Genomic DNA, 20,242 nt, shown 5'->3' with positions numbered 1-20,242 from the left:
AATATTCCAGCAGATTGAAGATGCTTATCAGAGTGTGATAAATTCAGTTCAAAACAAATAAACAACCACAGCTTTTCAAGTTGTCCAGAGACCACCGCCAGCTGGAAGTGGGCAGTTTATTTATAATTTCACACGCTGTCTGCATTAACAGAATGTATCTGTCACCCTTATGTATCTGAACCCTTATGTTTGCAGCTCATGGTCTCTGTCAGAGTGTAAGGCTTTTCACCTGATGTGGAATGTATCACATTGCTGGTGAATGGGGCTGTCCAAACCCAGCGTCTCGTGAAACACCCACTATACGCCTCAGAGAGACCTTGACTGTGTAAGGAAAAAAAGGAACAGAAGCTTGTGAACATTATCGTCATTTAGCGGACACTCTTATCCAGAAGGACTTGCATAGGTTACAGTTTTTACACAGTTTTACCTATTTATACAGCTGGATATTTACTGAGGTGATTTTGGGTTAAGTACCTCACTGAAGGGTACAACAGCAGTTACTTGGCAGGGAACTGAACCAGCAACCTTTCGGTCACAAGCCCTGCTCCTTACCCACAATGCCACGCTGCTGCCCTAGTGCTTGAACTCATATCAGTTTTTGAAAATCGCCGGTGAGCGTACTGGGAGTGCACCCGTCACTCAGTATGACCGGGTTTCGGCAGAATAAGGAGGAGCCGGGCCCGACGTTTCGCAGGAGTCCCGAAATGAGGTGGTCATGCTGTGTGTCACCGCCTCAGGTCTTGGCTGCGATTTCAGAGCCATATGGTGCCGCCCACCAGTCATTGATTTCGGCCAAGCACTTACCATAACTTCAGTGCAGACAAACTTAATAGCGGCTCCTGTCAGGTTACCTGTCCGCTTCTCTCAACTCTGCCTGCTTTGCCAGTTTGTCACACTAGCTATCATGATGCATTCAGGCCCTCACCTCCAAAATGGCCCAAAAGAATGGGATAAATATCCGTGATGGCTGGACAGAAAGGTAGAACACACATTTTTACTTTTACTACTGTCCGTAGGTGGTAAAGAGGTTCGTACCCTCATTTTCTGGCTCTGTGGCTTTTTTTCTACCCATAATGCATCTCAAAGGATATACAGGAGACTTGGGCAATGGTGGCCACAGTATTCATGCTGGAGGTCCAGGTCATACAGGAGATACATGGAGTAGGACACACAGGTAATACGTGCTACAGAGGTGGTTGTGGATGTAGAGGAGAGGCACTGCTGGTGGTAGATCATGTGAGTCAGAAAGGATACATAGATTTGAAAGCCTTGATTTGAAAGCAAATATTTCGGAAGGGAACTAAAGAAGACCTTCACAAACAAAAGAAGAGTCTGCTATTATGCATTTTTCCAAGAATGAGATATTCACAAAGTCATTCCTAGCATGATCACTTGCATGGGCACACGCAGTTAATTCCAGTTCCTAGTCACACTAATACACATTGATACACACATAACTCAGCACACCTCGCAAGCTTTTACAAGCTATATGAATGCATGCAGTCACGCTCAGCCACGGACACATGCACACAGCCTCTCTCACCACCACCAACACCCCTCCCCATCACTATACACACACACACACACACACACACACACACTGGAGTGCTCCTCCTCCCTGCTGAGTGTGTACACACCTCTGAGCAGCACATCAGCGCCATGTCAGACCGCTCTCCTCACCTGTCTTTACCTGCGCTGCACCTGATGGCAGTGGTGTGCCGCAGATTTGCCATTAACCGCCACCCAGGTCCATATGATTTATTACCTCGGGCAAAGTGTGATTACCTTCCAACCTCCCCTCACGTCTTCCTGGCGGCGTCGCCATGACAGCATTTCCACGGCAGCGGGTGTCTCAGGAGCGGGTCGCCACACCTCGTGCCTATGCGGGCACCTGTTTCGGAGGTCACCCGTCTGCCCGACGTCATCTACAATGCGCCCACCTGTCTCACCTGATCTCCGAAGAGTGACAGCACCCTGCCTCTACTCTCCCCGCCTTCACTACGACAGATCGGGAAGTTAATTGGATCTCGGATCGATGAGCCCTGGCTCCGACCCACTGGCCGGATAACGTCCACCCTCCCGGAGAATGAGGCCCCAGGGGAAATGGGTGGAAAAAAACAGCTCTTTTGTCTGATACCTTTCCCTGACAAGGACCAATTGATCCCCGCATGACAACAAGCTGGAGAAAACGCAGGAGAGGCCGTTGGAGAAGAGAGGTCAAAATGTAGCAGTGTCCCATGCCCCACCTGAAAATAGCTCCCCCATGGGCAGTTTTAAGTCAAACTATTTCAATCTGTACCATTATAAAGGAAGTGCTTTTGTGCCATTGCAGTTTTCCTGCTTAGGTGTAGTTGTGTCACGCTCTTGTAAATGTGTCTGAGTATGTCGCAGAGTCTTTCGGAAGTAAGCCTTAAGTGAGTTTGGACTCCATCCTAATTTCCTAATGCAAGCCCAATAAATGCCACGCTGGTAATAGTCACGATTGGTTGCTAGGAAATGAGTTGCTCAGATTTATTGTACAGTAAAAGGATCGCTTGATGGTGAAATGATTTGTTTATTGACAGGTCATGGGCATTATGAGGTCCATGATACTGGCTGTATCCCTGAGGGGGCGGACAGTTGGACATCACTGGCACATAGATAGACACGTGCAAAGAATGGGTGCTCCCCCCCTTCCAAATCTCGAATAGGAGCTCCTCATACACATTGAAACACAAATGTGAGGGAAATTAGAGGAAGGTGTTTCTACCCTGTTAACATGATGACAAGGAATAGTGACTTCTACAGAAATTGATACAGTACTCAATTATATACACACACACACACACACACGCACGCACATATGCGCAAGCACAGGAGTGGAGGAGACAGTGGCAGGACTGGACTGGACTGGACTGGACCGGACCGGACCAGAGGAGATGCTGTCTCTACATGTCTGAAGTGAGGGGGTGCAGTTGTCATTAACCCACGCACACACATTCACATGCGAGCGTACATGCATGGATGCACGTATGGAAGCACACTCCCACATCGAGTGCATGCACACAGCACAGGCGCTCACACGCTCACCACTTGGACTCACACACACACACACACACACACGCATACACACACACACAAACACACACACACACACACACACACACACGCATGAACAGATTTTCAGTCTCATATGACCGGGCTGGCGTGGGCATCAAAGGCAGAAGCAGGCCCTAAAAACACAGCTAACAAAATCGATCGTGGACTGGGTTTGAATCGCCCTCTCCGACAGTTCCCCCAGCTGCCAAAGGCCCATTTGTATGCTGTTTATAATGTTCCAGCCAATCGGGTAATTGCTCCAGTCAGAAACATTTAGTTGTAAAGGAACAAGAGGCCCCGTTTTTTTTTTTGTTTGTTTTGTTTTTTTATTTGTTGCTGCTGCTGTTTTTTACGTTTCTTGTACCCGAGCACGGTTCGTGCCTTCATTACGGATGGTAATCTTATTTCTCCGCTTGTAGTTAAAAACAATATTTATCTTTCATCTCTCTCTTGTGTTACCCCACAGTAATGTGTGATGAATAGCTGAAGGAGGGCATTGTGTGAAATGTCAATATTCATAATTGAGCTCTGCTGTCTTTCAGTGTGACTCGGTCTGCCAATTTGGTATGTGGGTGAGGGGGAAGTAACAAAGGAGGGAGAAGAAGAACTGAAAAGATGGATGTCAGAAGAGGCATCACATATACATGAGACCAAGGAACAGAAAGGGTGGGGGGTTTGGGGGGAGAAATCAAAGAGAAAACTCATCAAATTGGTCCTCTTTCTGGTCTCCTGGAGTCTGTTTGATGTACCCTTAAAGCCATCAGGAGCCATTGATATCGATCCCTGTCTCTTTCTCCCACTCACACACACACACACACACACACACACACACACACAAAGCTCTGTGCGGATAACAGTGCTGGCAGAAAATGGCAAGGCCCAGGTAATATACTGTCATCATATCCCAGCTCTGTCCTCCCAGGTGCAGCTTGTTAACAGCAGTCTCTGGCCATAACCTGCCCTAGACAGCCAGTCCGTGAATAGCACAGGGAGCCGGAATGAGACACTAGGCCTCACATTCATTAGATCTCCTCTCATATGCAGCCCGTGTACTTTAATTTGTACCTTAATTTATTTACAAGCGGTTTGGGTAAATCGGCGTGTTGGGACGAGGCAGTAGTCCCTCAGCCGTTCAGTGACGGACACAGGGGGAAAAGATGCGTGCAGCCGCAGAGATCTTCACCCTCTCTGACAGAGGCTCGGCGGTGTCGTTTCGATTCTGAAGACTCATCTTACTCAGGGAGACCTTCTGAGCGCGTGGGTTCTTTGTACCCTTGAATGTGACTATTGACATCAGCTTCCAGTCGGAAATGATTAGTCAAAGAGTAACATTGTCTGCTGATGTCTCATTAGGATTGTTCTCTGTCGTCTGATGGTAGATAAGTTTAATTTAGGCCTCCATACGGATGCCCTCAGTGTAAGCCTACATGTGGAAGGAGACTTAGCTGAAAGTGTCAGGAGATGTGCAGGAACTGATTATCATGACTGAACTTTGGAGCGCTTCAGCGTGTTGGAGATAAACGTATTTCAGTTTGTCTGCTTGCACAAGTAAATCAGACAGATATGAAATAAAGGACAGAAGGGAAGTATTTCACGCTACCGTCTGCATGACATTTTACGAAGATATTTTTTTTTAGTGTGTGTCATTACAGGCAGGATGCATTTTATATATTACAACATAATTCTTTTACAACATAATTCATTCATATGTAATTCATCACCCTCGTGTGGATAAAAAAAATAGGAGTTTTTTGAACATGGCTGATGTTCTCTATGTGCGGTAAGTCTCTTACTCGCTGGCTCTCCTTATAGATTGTTTGTTCTGTTTAAGTCTGTCTTCCTCACCTTGCCCCTTCAGAAGTAGGTTCAAACAATGAAAACCAGCAAATTAATTAACTTAATTATGTAGCCATTATATTCACACTGTGGACTGACAAGGTTTCACAAATACAGATTTGGCACACACTTGTTAATACAGGGATTTTAGTCTTGCGCCTACCACCTTATCTCTGACGTTTGCTATCAATAATGTTGCTAATTAGTCTGTTCATTGCCTTAAATAGCCTGTCCTCTAGCTATCTCTCACCTGATTATGTGGAGGGGGGGGGGGGGGGTGAAAAGAATCACCAGCACTAGAGTACGAAGCCTTTGACTACCCTCTTGCTCCAGAATTCCAGTACAGTGGAATTCTGGAGTTTTGCTCCATGTGTTCTGATGTTCTGTCAGGGGTTCTTAGCGTATTCCTACTATTATTATTCCCAACCACTAAACCAGTCAACTAAACCAGGCTGTTGGAGCTCAGCTCCTGCCAGTTTCCGATGTTGGTGTGTTATTGTGATCTGAAATAGCTGACGGACTGTAGGGCCGACTCAGGGACAAGCAGACCTGAGAAGGAAATCCACACCAGCACTGAGATATTTAGCAAAAAAGTCAGCCTCTCAGCTGACTCTCCTATAAAATTCTCCTACTCATCATTCAGTGTCCAGACATTGGACTTGTGTTTATGGCACCAGCAGCTCCAGCTTTTACAACACAGTGTGCTCCTATAAACCAAGTCATAAACCAGGTCTTCATGAATGGAATCCCAGTTCAACGTCAAGAGACTTTGAGAAGCAGAGGATATTTTCCAGAAGTAGACTTTTCCCCAGTAAAAGGCTGGATATATATGGGATGAAGCCAAATATTCATCAGATATGAATACTGTAACAACATATGTATATTTAAATATACATATATGTATGAAGCACAGTATAAATATTCAGCATTATGACATGCACTGTGTGGTGGTTCCAGAATATTGGGCCATGGAGTATAGTGAGAGGGAAAATGGTGTTGGGAGTAACACAGTGTACACGCAAAGAGTCAGATTAATAAATCACCCTCTGCTCTTCCTCACAGATTCAGCTAATCAAAGCAACTGATCAAAATAAATTTACTGGGTTCATTTGGTAAAAATAAATAAATATGTAGTGATAAAAATATTAAAATAGAATGTCGTACAAGGTACTTAACCTAAATTGCCTCAGTAAATAGGCAGCTGTATAAATGGATGTCATAAAAAAATAAACAAGTTGTTATAACTATTGACATATATATACTGTTTTCATTGAAATTCACAAAACATCAGATCTTGAGCATATGTGCTCCTACACAAACACCACTCCCACACACATGCAGTCATACACTCCCTCTCTCCTGCACACATGCACTTACCCCCACACACACGGTCTCTCATACACATGCACTCAGTTGTATACCGCCCCCCCCCCCCCCCCATACACACATGCACTTACCCCTGCACACACACTCTCTCATATACATGCACGCATTTATACTTTCTCTCTCTGTCTCTCTCTCACACACTCTCGCACCATCTTTCTCACACAAATGCACTGTCATATATCCCCTCTCTCATACACATACACACACTTTCTTTCTCTCTGTCTCACATGCACACGCCCACAAACACACACACACACCCGTGCGCAGACTCTCTCACACACATGAATATAACCAAGCATACCGAGGAGTCCCCTGTCCCTTACAAGTTCGCTGGAGCATTCTGCGGGTGTTTGCATCACACGGCGAGTGAGAAATCGGTGAGAAGTCATCCCTCGCAACACCATCTTGATAATCCCTGTGATCCAGGGCAGTGCCCACTCGTTGCTGCTTTTCCAAGCTAAATCCAGGCTCTCCTCAACAAAGACAGAATTTGGCTCAAACCTGGCAACCCACCAAATCCTCTTTCTCAGGCTTCCTTTTTTTCTTGGAATCAAAACGGGGTTTTATTTCACCGTTCCCTCTTTAAAGATTCCGTTCCTCATTCAGTCGGCATTACGGCCGCCTGCCAGTGTGAAGGGGGGGGGGGGGGGGGTGGGGGGGGGTTACCATAATACATTTGCACGCTGATTTCACGCCGTGTTCATTCTCGGGTACTGTCTTTAAGATAATATTTACCCCCGCGTCTCAGCTACCTCTTCCCAGCCTTGTGCTAACGGTGATTGGCGCTCTTGAGGTGCACTCATCCAGAGAAAACGGCTTCTGATAAGACGGGGTACCAGGGGGAGTGACATCACGGAGGCTCCGGTACAAAAGGCAGGCCTGCTTCTACAGGCGTCCGGAGAGAGGAAGGTCTCTTAATGACAACGGGCATCTAGATCAGAGGCTCAGACAGCAGTCTGGGAGAGGGAAATGGTAGCTCTCGCTTCATAACCACTTCAAAGAACACATACACATACAGTATATACACTGATATACACACATTCATATTCTCTTTCTATCTCATGCACACACATTCACACGTGCATATACACACAAGGCATCATACACAAGCTGTCTCTCTCACACACACACACACACACACACACACACACCCCAACGTGTGCATACTCATACTCTTTCTTTCTCTCACACACACACATTCACACGTGCACACATGCCCAAGGTGTCATACTCAAGCTGTCACACACACACACACACACACACGTGCACACACACAAACATACAGAGAAACCCAAACACAAGGTATCATTCTCAAGACCATACATGTTGTATTAGATCCTTTGTGTCATGTCTGTCGCATACATCTCTCACACACACAGTGATCACATGTTCACTGTACAGGCAACAGGCATACACACCTTTTGAGAGGAGAATTTAAGTTCGCACGGGCAGTGTTCTTGTTTTATTGTCGGCTGTAGGCAGTTCACTCCACAGCGAGCAGGGAATGCAATCACTGAAACCTAATTGGAGACCGCTCTTGTGTCTGCTGGGGGTGTTCATTACGCCCATGTTTGGGGAGAGAGGGAACACATTCAGACACCATGGTAGTGGAATTGGTTCGAGTAAAGCAATAATCTGCCAACTGACCAAAGTCCCACTAGCCATTAAAACAAGTAGCGAAGGGCCCACAGGTTGTGTGGCAGAAATCTGGCATTTATCCCTGTGATTTATGTTATTTAATATAATGTTTGTGTTTGTCATATTTACTTTTTGTGAGCACACGTTATAGAGAGAGAATTGACTGGTATTTGAAGCAATGACACATGCACACACGAAGACATACCGCGTACGTAACTACCATGCTGATGAAAACATGCTCACACAGCTTAAAGTTAGCACACATGTACAGACACTCAGGTAGCATACACACACACTGCATATACATTTATAATGCCAATCAAAAACATGCTCACACAGCAGACAATTAACACATACGCACAGACACTCAGGTAACGCATACAGCATACAGACACGCAGATACACACACACACACACAACCACCAAGCTGCAAATGCACTTAACATGCAGAATATAAACATGCTCACACAGCACAGAGTTAACACACATATGCACACACACACACACACACAGAACGCATTGACTCTGCTGTCTCTTTAGCCTCTCCTCACCCCCCTCCCCCTCCCCTGCCTCAGGTTAGCAGTAAAAGACGGGTCAGGCCTGCGGCCTTAAAAGCCCAGCAGCGCTATTGATTGGGCAGGATGGATGGAATGGATGTCCAGGCGTGGACTTGGTTTAGGCCAAGTGAATAATAAAGATACTGCCAAGCCCGACCAATTAAATTCCTTCAATTTGTCCTAACAGCCTTAATTCATTTCCTGTAAAGGCAGGAGGGGGAGGAAAGGGAAAAGAGGCCCGATAACTCACCCTTTCAATTACTGCGGAAATCAGTGCTTCTGGGGGGAGCCACTCCTTGCCCACAGAGTATTCAAATAATGCACATTTAACCCCGTGAGACCTGTGTGGCTGTGGTACACAGGCTGGTTAATGCAGGTATATTGTTATAATCTTGTCTTTGTCCATTGGCTGGGGTCAAAATCATGCACTCATTCTGTTAGTGCAGTCAAGTGTGTGTTGATGGTCACCTGATCTTTTCACGCTTTTCAGAGGGTGGAAAGAGTATCATGAACAGATTTGACATTTGACAACTTTAAACTTGTGAGCAGTAAATTTCTGTTCATTATTGCATCACCCTTGTCATTCATCCATTTCATCCACCAATTTCACAATGTATAAGAATGGCGAACAGATGTGACCGGTGTCATTTGATTTTAAATTTAGGCGTCACTTTTGTGAGATTCTTCGGATCGTACCCACCACGTAGAGGACACTTCTGGGGTTGTGTTTGTCTCTCGCGCAATGCATTCTGGGTAAACAAAGAAACAGGACTCTTTCGCTTCCTCTGATAAGAGCCCCTGTGGGAGAGACGTGCCGTCCCTCGACGGTGACACGGTGCCGAAATTAAGATGAAAGGTGCGGCGTGGAGCAGTTCCCCTGCCTTAAATGAGGGAGAAGTGGAATGGATGAACAATAGCGGGGATGAGGTGGTGGAGGGAGGTGGGGGGCTTTGTTGGCTTTCCTGACACCGTTGTTGTCTTTTTCCGTGACAGCACATATTAGCGTGAACGGTCTCGGCGCGCGTTTGAGCTAACATAATCGTATTAGAGCGGGCCCACGGGGACCCGGCGTAATCAGGGCCGTTTGACAGCCCGAACGCGGGCCGCTCTCAGGAGCTCGATCGGATTCGCCGCACGGAGCAAAGCTCGGGATGTTTTCTCTTCCTTTTTCTTTCTTTCTTTCTTTCTTTCTTCCATTCTTTCCTCCCGCTCGTCTCCTTCATCAAGGGGGAATTCGGTGTGGGACGTGTAATCGCAGGCTCTCCGCATTCAAGCAGCCCTTGTTAAATTGTTTGGGGTTTAAGGGTACGAGTTGCATCCGTAATCCGCCCCCCTCCCCCCCCCCCCGTGCCACTGCCTGGGGGTAATAATCCTTAGTGCCCGTGTCATATAATGTGTCACATGCACTTTCGGAATGAGACTTTTCAATGCAAATGCTGCAAGTCGCTTCTTCAACTCAGAATAGCAAGAGCCGAACAGCTGAGCATCATTGGATCTCCATGTCCAATAATGTCCAATAGTCATAAATGCAGAATTTCACAGTCATGTATATGTCCTGCTCCTTACAACTAGGCTACACTGCTGCCCTGTACACGGTATCAATCTCAGTGTGTGACTCCATCAATATGGTTAGACTTTCAGTTCACGAAGAGCAGTATGTCTGCGGTGAAGTAGTGTAGATTCTGTTTTGAGATGGGGGGGTGGGGTGTGGTTGAGTTGGGGGATACAAGTCTACTTATTTCTGGAAATTTTATATAAGCACCGTATCTGATTGGTGGACTGTACTGGCGATTGCCTCTGTATTTGTCTCCACAATCTTTTGAGCTTCGGGACAGATTTCCCCCGGAAAGGACAGTCAGAGGAAATCGGAGCCGGCTATTATTCGCAATTAGAAAGACAGCCCAAAAATCTCTGCTGTTGATCGTATCTACTGAAGGCCCTGTTCCCACTTTACAGACATGGCACCTATTTATCCTGTAAAATGAGAGGTCAAGAGTTTAACAGCCATCAGGTTTACAATCATATCCTCTCTATCTCTCTCTCTCTCTCTCTCTCTCTCTCTCTCTCTCTCTCTCTCTCAGCATATACCTTCCCTACGTACATTTAACCGGCTGGCACACGGGGATCATTCATTTCTTGTTGGTTTGAAGTGAGGCAAGGCAATTCAGTTAACAATATATAAAAAAAAATAAATAAATAAAATAAAACTGCTACATGGGAATGATTTGAGTCACGTTCTGGTGAATGTTACATTAGCCTACTCAACCTGTTTAAAAATAAAATTTTAAAATACTCCACTACAACCACTGCTAATGCTCATACTATTACTATTCCTATTACTATTCCTACTCCTACTGCTACTATGACTACCACTAATAATAATAATGATAATAATATCATCTTCCTCCCTCTTGGGGGAAATGCTTCTCGAGAATGAATGGTACATCCATTAGCGTGTAAGAAGAGTAGTAATTTTGAACATGTTCACAAAATTGTTCTTTGTGCCTCAGAGGATTCTGTTTGTCTGTTTCTGTTTTGTTCTTCCTCTCTTGCTTTCTGCCCGCATAGAGTAAAATCCTCTCTTCCTTTGCTTTCATATTGAAATAAGGAGGCTCTGTGTGTTTTCAGCCACAGGCTTATTAAACATTAATGGCACCTACAGTTCAAACCGGCGGATCCAGCCAAAGTGCCTGCGTCTGGGTTTTCATGATAAAGCACTACACTTGTATCTGCTCTCTGTTGTGGCAACCCCCCCCCCCCCCCGCAACCCACCCCCAAGCCAGACAGCTGGAATAATTATAGAGACCTAGATTAATACACGACAATGACATTACATTTCATTACAATACATTACAAGGCATTATATTACAACAGCGTTATTCCAGGTAATTTGACTGCGCATCCGATCTGAGGGCTTCCAGACGGTATTAAAGAGCAGGGGTAGAATGATAACCTGGTCCTTTACCACCATCAGTGACAGCCATTTCCCAGCACTGCCACACAATGCGATCAGGTCACCTGATTGAAGGAAGAATGGCAGCATTGTTAGCATATGTAGCACCAGATAGCAGCTTGTCTCCAATGTGTGTTGTTCAGTTTTGACCCATCATCATATCCTCCTCTCCTCTCATTGTCAGAACCAGACGAGGATGACCAGAAGGTGAAGACACAGAGACCCAGGTCTGCGGACCTGCCGGGGGTCTTCCAGGCCCAGACAGGTGAGATTTCAACCCGACCAAGACCAAGGGCAACCCCCTCTCTTCAGCACCCCTCCGCCGAACACCTCCCAGATCTCCACACCGCAGTTTACCCCTTCTCCTCCCGTCCTTGCAAAGCCCCCCACCCACCCCCCAACAGCTTTAATCAGCTGATAAACCGTTTTGGGAGTGCTGTGGCTGACCGTGGGGGGAGCGCATGAATACGCAAATACGGCCCTTGCCAAGGGCACGCATCAGGAAAGCGTATGCCGCCTCAGACAGCTGTCATGTTCAGTTACAATCTCCCCAAACGCCCTCCCCGCACGGCCCCCGCGTTCGTTAGAGCCCCGCCTCAGGCATAAAATCGACACGGCGCTCATGAGGACCGCCCCGCCCCGACGGGCGTGCCGGCAGGGGAGCGCGACCTTGTGAAGGTTCCCCTCTCCTCCCGTTAACCTGTACACCTTTCAGTACTGTTCAGCCCGTGTCACGCCTGCGGTGTGCTGGGAGACAGCCAGGTAAGAGCTGTTGCTGCTTCACACCCAACGGGAGCAGAACACGACGGCTTGGGTTTTTCAAGTTGATGATATTGAACTGCCTTGGTGCTTGCGTTTGTGCAATGATAAAAAAAGAAGGATTTATGGGCGAATGCATGTGTGTTTGTCTGGCTCCATTGTCTGGGTCCTGCTGGTCTCTTCGGGTGAGTCTCTCCCCTCTCACAGCCTTGCTTTCTGCCATTTCTGGACTTTCTCCTTTCTGTTTAAGTTTATCCAGGGTCGTTCAGCCTCCCTCTCTCTGTCTCTGACATCTTTCTTTGCCTTGGCTTTGCATATTTCTCCCGCTGACTGTGTCAGTACATCCACCCGGTTTGCTTGTGGAGGTCTTATGTGTCCCTCTTGCCTTTTACTACCACGCTTTACCTCTGTCTTTCTCATCTATGCCTCTCTCTCAGCCAGCTCACGTCTTTCTCTAACCACCTCTTTCACACTCTCCGGCCATCTCTCTTCCTCTATGTCTGGAAGTGAGCTTCCCTCTATCTGTAATCACCCATTTCACTCTATTCACTCGCTCCCTCTCTTTCTCTGTGAGCTTTCTCTTGCCATACCTTTTGTTCCTATCCAGCCAATTCTTTCCATCTCCTCTTTCTCTCTCTCTTTCTGAGAGCTCACCTCTTCCTCCAGTTCACCCCACCATTGCCATTTCTAGCCATCCCCTCCTTCTCTCCCTCTCCCTCCCTCTCTCTCTCTCTCTCTCTCTCTCTCCCTCTCCTTCCCTCTCCCTCCTTCTCTCTCTCTCCCCCCTTCTCTCTCTCTCCCCCCTCTCCCTCTCTCTCCCTTTCTGAGAGCTCACTTCTTCCTCCAGTTCACCCCACCATTGCCATTTCTAGCCATCCCCTCCTTCTCTCTCTCTCTCTCCCTCTCCCTCCCTCTCTCTCTCCCAACCCTCTCTCTCTCTCCCCTTCTCCCTCTCTCTCTCTCTCTCTCCCCCTCTCTCTCTCTCTCTCTTTCTCTCTCCCCCTCTCCCTCCAGTCCGCCCCGCCGTCACCGTTTCCTGCCACCCCCCCCTCCCCCCCTTCCCCCCTCCCTCTCTCTCACTCTCGCTCCGTCCCGGCCCAGGTGACCCGGCAGCGGAGGAGTGGTCACAGTGGAGCGTGTGCTCGCTGACGTGCGGTCAGGGCCAGCAGGTGCGCACGCGCTCCTGCGTCTCCTCCCCCTACGGCACCCTGTGCAGCGGCCCGCTGAGGGAGACCCGCCTCTGCAACAACACCGCCACCTGCCCAGGTGAGCAGCAGCGTAGAGCAGGTACGGCACCAGCATGCCAGACGCTGCATGGGTACAGACCGTAAAAAGGGCAGCACAGATGTAGGGTAAAAAGCCACGCTTAGCGCAGGCTCTGAGCAAACACAGCAACACAAGCACAGACACAAAACACAGTCCCACAGCACAGACGCATACAGGCACAGGTCAGAGACACAGAGCGCAAACACAGTGACTGATATATGCTAGTATAGTTGGCTTCCCTTATCAAGTCAGGTTGCACAAGTTAACCTGGGGTAGGGCATGAATAGTGTTATGCTCATGGTCACTGGTCTGGGAGTGCTGTTAGCCTGGTCTGACACTGTTGCTCATTCAACTTGAATGGATACACCTCTGTTCTATTGTGCTGGAAGTCACTCTGAATAAGAGCATCTGCTGAATGAATGCAATGTATTGTAATGTAGCACAGGCACAGAAGACAGGAAAAGACAGCACAAACAGAGCTCAAAGACAGAGAGTACAAACCCAGCATGGAAACAGAAGAGTTACAGAGAACACAGACATGACACACCTGCCCAGGTATAGCTGAGCACTGGAGCAGTACCTGGGCAGCAGACCTTCGCTCACGGGTCAGCCAGCACCAGTCACTGTAGAACCATGTTGTGTATAAGTGGCCTGATACCTGGGTAAGAAGCAGCATGCTTCTTTTTATTAACAGTGCCCCATAAACCCTTCCTGAACCACAGTGCATGTTACTTGGGTCTTTCTGGCTTGACACTGTAGTCTTCTTTTTCTGCTTGGGCTCAAATTAGCAAAGGTATCCCAACATGCAACTCTACAAAAAAAGTGGCTTGTTTTTTCTTTTGTAATAGTTATACATGAGTGTCTTTCTGAATAACAACCACATAGAGTGTGCTCCAGAAATGACAATAAGGTAAACCACACCACTTTGCTTCCAGTTATGTGGTTATTACTGGAGACTTTTAAGGGAGATTGTCGCCATCTTAAATTGCAGTATTACAAGAAATAGTGTTTGGAAAAGGGTTCTTGCTTGACAACAGTCTATAGAGAGAGGAAAGCAAGCCAGATTTAAGCCACAGACGGCAGCTCTCCCAGGCGATTTCAGGATTTTCTCCGTCATTATTTTTCAGCTTGTTGTGTTCACATGCATAGCTTATCAGACTTGCAAAATGAGGATTTGTGTCAAAATGCTGAGAAAGTCAGGGAAAGATGGAGCCATCTGCCTTTACTTTTTGTCTTCACTGGGCAGAGGGTTTTTTCCGCTGGAGTTGTAAGGCATTTATGGATGGTTTTATTTGAATGAAAAGGGCTCCTGTCTTAATGTGTCAGTGTTTATGCAGATCGTGTATTTATGCAAATCTCTTACCTCAGTTTGTTTGTGCTAGTGTCTCATTTCCCCTTCAGTGCCGTTATTAATTTCCTGCGCCGTTCCTTTGATGGGATATTGGTTGCTGTGTTGTTGTCGTTTTGTTTTTTTTCTGTCTTTTTTGCCTTTCTCCCTCTCTCAGGTCTACTATGTGTCCTGGCTTCAGGGCTCGAGCAGCAGTTCTGAACTGTGTACAAGAGATGATAGGAAAATCAAAGTGGACCGTTTCCGTGGGGATGTTAACGGCTCATCCGCGCGATTTCCGTAAACTCCTTCAACGCGGTCCACCGGGGAGGGGGGTAGGGGGTGGGGGGGATTGGATGTGGTTCATACGGTTCATTAATCTCCTTACGTTTATGAATATGAGCTTGTTTGGACAAGCTGCACAGAAGACATGTCTGCACAGCGTGTTCGGTGACTGCGCGCAGAGCGATCGCTCAGTAGGGACTTACGCACCGCCTGTGTGTAGCTTTTCGGATGTCGGCGTAAAAGATTGTGCATGCCACGGCTGAGTTGCCATATGAACAGATCAGGTGTTGATGCTGTTGTCACAGGGGTTTATGAAATAAATGATCCACAAAATATTTCCCAAATGAATGTATACCATCTCACTCGCCAAGGGGAGGGAGCGCACGAGCAATTTTAGCGGTAGAAAATCCGAATAAAACCGGCCATGCTGTTTGCTGAAAGTACTGATAGGGTTTTTATTATTTGACATATGCGCTACGCCTGCGCATGTAGTGATACTTCGTATGTGCGCTCCTTTTTTAATATGTATGAACAAGCACATGAGCGATTTACATCGACCTCTGGTTATTCATAATTCAGCAGCAACCTTCAAGCTACTTTATGGTGTGAAACGTTAGTGCACAGAACTCCCAGGAGGGCAGTGATTGGGTTTGGTGGTTAGTATGGGGCAGGGCAGCGTCTAAGCGGTCCCTTCTCTCTGGATTTCTGCTCCTTAACTTGGCGAGAGTTCAAACGGAATTGATTAGCGAAAGCAATTATGCCCAAGTTTATTTTGCAAGGAGTTGGCTTATTATTCAAAATTGATCATCTGTGCAGGCTGAATTAAGGAACTGCGCCACTTAAAAAAAAAAATCTAGTTACAGTCAATTGGCTTTCTGTCCTAAATGACACCTCCTTTTAACCCACTCTGCACCGGCCCATCTCGCCAACGCGTTGTAAAGTTTATCTGGCGTAAATGAGGGTTATACAGCTAGCCATCTGCCGGATATTTTTTTTCCTCCCTGGGAACGATGTGCCGGGAGACGACGCTGTTTAATTCACATGCGACTAAAGAGCGGCATTTATTATGACCGATTTTGACACCAAAATCTTATCTTCTCCACAATATGTCGACGTTTGGACAGGGCGGGCAGTATTGCAGTCTCCCATTTTTGCCAGCTCCGGTTTGAGAGAAAGGCGAGGACGATTAAACTGGACTTCATTTGATTTCGCATAAAGAAGTCCCTTGAAAGGTCAAAGTAGTTTGAAAATTAAATTTCAACACGTTATAGAATACCCAATTGGACAATCTGATTTATTAAATTAGAATTATTGTCTGAGCTCTGAGTGGTTTGAATCGTAATCGTTCTAGTAATTGTAGCAGCAGTCTGTTGTCTTGGCAGACCTCGTTAAACCTGGCCACTAATGCGATGTGCCCGCATGCTCACGGTTTTCCTATGATTTGTCTAACTATCTCCTGACCTTGCACTGTCACGGTGGCCAGATGGTCAGCGTAGTCGCGCCTGGAAAAAAAAAACTTAAGGCAGCCAAGAATTTGAACCTAAATCATAAAGTACGTGTTCCACTTGTGTGCTGGAATAGGGTAGTTGATATATTTCTGTCGAGCGCTTTACTGAGAATTTGCAACATGCGCTTTAGCGTATGGTAAACAAACACATTGCGAGAGCGTAGGGAGAACGCATCTTGTTCCTTAGGTAGCTGGTCAGTCGCGATTCATCGCGTTAGTAGTTAACCTGATTGTGTTTTACAGACTTTTGTGGTAGGGTTCATTTAACATTTATAAGATTATTTTGTTTATGTTGCTTGCGCTATCTTCAGTACGTATTAAGGGGCATTTGCTTGTGTATGTCTCACGTATCGGTTTTTGTCTCATTTTCGCGGTTGTTCTCCTCATTCACTGGTTTTCACTTTGAGGTATACAACCGCCCCCGATGGTCTTCTTTCAGACTAATGCTTCTATATGCCTTCACCCATCTTACCTTGGCACACCTGTGCGAGGTTTGACTCCCCATGGAGAAAGCACAGATGGTAGTTACATGATCCAGCCATAAGGTGGTGCTACACGCCAGCTTAACCCCGGCAGCCAGTGCCGTAGGGGAACGTGTGGTGTGGGACAGGACTAATGTGGGACTCGACCCTATTCCCTGAGGGCTGTAGTGTCCGGTGATTATTCCTCTCCTGCCACCCAGCCACTTAACCACCTGATTTGACCTAACTGCCATCTAGACTGAACCAGTTGAGCCCAAACCCCCATTGTTCGAAGACCTTAATGATTCTAAGAGAAAGAGAACCCTGTATGACTCTGCCCCCCGCAGCACCAGTGGTAGTATGTGCCACACTTTTTGATGGTGCCCAGGATAGGTACAGTTTAGCAATACATCTACCTCTGTCTGTCTTGGGCAGGATCTACAGGGAGTTTTGTGTTTGCTCCTGACTACAGTTTAGGGAAAAGGTAAAAGACAGCCGCAGCCAACATGGAGCCAGCTAGCTCATGGAGCCAGCCCTTTTCTCTGTGCACCTTGCCTGTTAATGTGTGTGTGTGTGTGTGTGTGTGTGTGTGTGTTTGGGGTCTGATACCGCACGGCTCTGTGCAGAACATGTTCATCTCCATGGCTCCTCCTGTGGCCTTCCCTTCGGTTTCTCATCGATACTTCAGGGAAAGGAATCTGCTGTTCAGACCGCAGGCTTTTCTCCAGGGCTCCGGGGCCAACAATGCAGGAATGCTGTGAGCCTCCATTCACCTTGTGCTCCCTTTATCCGGTTATAGCAGAAATCTCTACTTCTGACTAAAAAGGTCAAGGAGAAGCCCTTCCCTATATCCCTCTCTCGTCCTTACCCCACTCTCTCTCTCTCTCTCTCTCTCTCTCTCTCTTTCTTCCACTCACACACACATACACACCCTTCCCCCTACTCATATTCTCTCTCTCTCTTTCCCTCTCTGCCCCTCTCTCTCACACACACACACACACACACACACACACACACACACACACAACCTTCCTCCCAGCTCTCTCTCCATCTAAACAGCGTAGGTCTACAGTATATCACCCTTGAGGATTAGCCAGGCATCTGCCCAGTCACTGCTTAACCAGCTGAGTGGCATTTTGATAGATAACATTGCCTTTGCAGTGATGTTTGCATTTATGCCCACATTTTAGCACATTTCAGTATGTACTAGTTTTACAGATAAGCTACCAGGATAGCAATCCTTTGCTCAGAACTACTTACAAGTCAACAAGTAATCCTTCTGTTTAAGCAAAGGCTTTTTAAGGATATCCGTTTAGAGTTCATGGAAGTAATTCATTGTAATTGCCATATATTAAATATGCAGTGATTACTGTCGCCAGTAGTTTAGTTTTTTTTTTTTGCAGGGTTTGTTAGCAGCCTATGGATTGCTTAGGTTTTCTGTGGATCACCAGCTGCTTTTAACCCTGCTTTATGATGGACAACGGATGCAATACCGTCCAGTAATTGAGCTAAAAAGCTGAACTCAGCAGTGCCTTTGTGATTTCTTTGCGTCTTCAGGAACTTAAGTCACCGCGTGGTAATACAACACCCGGTAACTTTATAAACTTTGACTAGGAATGTGACTTAAGAATATTCTGGCCTAGTGAGTTGGAGAGAGATAATTAAGTTATAATTGGTAAAGAAAATGAAATCAATGGTGCCTGAATGTTTTATTGTCCCGCTGTGAAATTTTAATTGTATTTTTTTAAAACGAATAGTCACACAAGAAACTCCCTGTCTTTCTCATCTTATATCTTCTTACTTCTCTCTTTCTCTCTCTGCCCCCCCCCCCCCCTGTTCTGGTCTGTTGTTCAGCTGAGCCACAGATCCACTGTGCCTTACACTACAGAGCTGAATCAATAATTCATCAACATGCATAATGCAGAATATAGCCTTGTTATAATGTGAAGGGTCTGCATCTCTGTCCATCTCTCTTTCTCCCTCCCTCTCTCTCTCTCTCTCACACACACACACAGGGACCTGATCAGTTTTGATTGGAGGGCAGAGAATGACATTACTGCACTGGTGGAGGTCAAGTGCAGGCAATAAGAAACATGGTGGAGAGGAACGGAATTGCACTCCAAGCATTGTGTGGGGCGCAAGATCCCACTCTGAATGTTGTGGAGGGGAAGAGAATCAAACTCCCAGCATTTTGGAAGGGAACCGAATCCCACTTTGAACGTTGTCACGAGTGGAGAAGCAGGACATCTCCTAAAGTGGATAGAATTGGAGGTGTTATTTGAAAAGATTGGCTTGGAGGGGGCAATTGTACAGATATGTGTCATGGCACTGCTTATAGAGCAGGTAGTAACATTACACAAAGGTGAAGGTGCATCTGTCAGGCCCTGGGGATACCTGTCCCCGTTCTGGAGGCTGCAATTACCAGCTTCCCAAACCGGTGAGAGACGTCACTCCAACGAACTAGTTAACAGGCTCGATGTGAATGTGTCAGGAAGGTGTCCATACGGTGTGGTGACACAGGTGGGGATGTGTTTTATATCTCTGCAGCTGCCTGTGGCTGAAGCCTGAGGCTTGTTCTTTTTCGTTGTGTTTTTAAAAATAAATTCTTTGTTTTTTCGTTTTTTTTTTTTTTCCCCGCATTCTTTTTTATCCTTTTGTGTGCTCGGCCAGCACCTTCAAACCCACGTTTGATTTTATTTGAGGGCAGGTTGTGCCATTGTGTGATCTTGACTATGAGAGGTCTTCTTTTTTCTTAGTTTCTAGCGGGGAGAGTGGTGCTCACTGATCAGTTTTATGTTTGAGCACACAACAATTGCAATCTTGCAATCACACAAGGCTGAATAGGAGAGCCAGAGATGATGCCGTAGCAAGTTTAAGAATGTCAGTTGCAGCCACACTATGCCTTGAAATAGCTGGTTATCAGCTGTCAAACAGCACTGGAATGTAGAAAGGTGGGTGTTATTTGGGAGGTGAATGAGCAAGGAGTGTAGCATTAAGTTGCTTGAAATGACAGTGCGTACCTTTGAGTTTTTATATTTCGGATTTGTGAACAGCCCTGTTCTTTAGTTAAAGGTAAAATAAAGGGGTTTAGACCTCAAAATCTTTTTTTCTCCTCAGTCTCTTTCTCTCTCTCTCCCTTTCTCTATCATCTAAATCTCTGGCTCTCTTAATTATTGGTTCAGTCATATT

General features: G+C 46.5%; 1 protein-coding gene across 6 annotated transcripts in view; it reads left to right on the top strand.

The window, feature by feature from the left end:
• The window catches only part of adgrb2 (adhesion G protein-coupled receptor B2), a 249,326-nt gene that overhangs the window by 97,458 nt on the left and 131,626 nt on the right, over nt 1-20,242 (top strand). For all 6 annotated transcript variants that reach the window (XR_005004465.1, XM_036515960.1, XM_036515957.1 and 3 more), the window contains exons 3-4: nt 11,633-11,713; nt 13,309-13,473. Coding sequence is in view for 5 of the 6 variants with exons in the window: in XM_036515960.1 (XP_036371853.1) it covers nt 11,633-11,713; nt 13,309-13,473 (246 nt within the window). In the remaining variant the exon portion in view is untranslated. The remainder of the gene's footprint in view (nt 1-11,632; nt 11,714-13,308; nt 13,474-20,242) is intronic.

The sequence above is a fragment of the Megalops cyprinoides genome, chromosome 21 (genome assembly GCF_013368585.1).
Source record: "Megalops cyprinoides isolate fMegCyp1 chromosome 21, fMegCyp1.pri, whole genome shotgun sequence".
Classification (NCBI taxonomy): domain Eukaryota; kingdom Metazoa; phylum Chordata; class Actinopteri; order Elopiformes; family Megalopidae; genus Megalops; species Megalops cyprinoides.
Note: the sequence above shows the minus strand (reverse complement) of the source record. Positions and strands in the feature narration are given on the sequence as shown.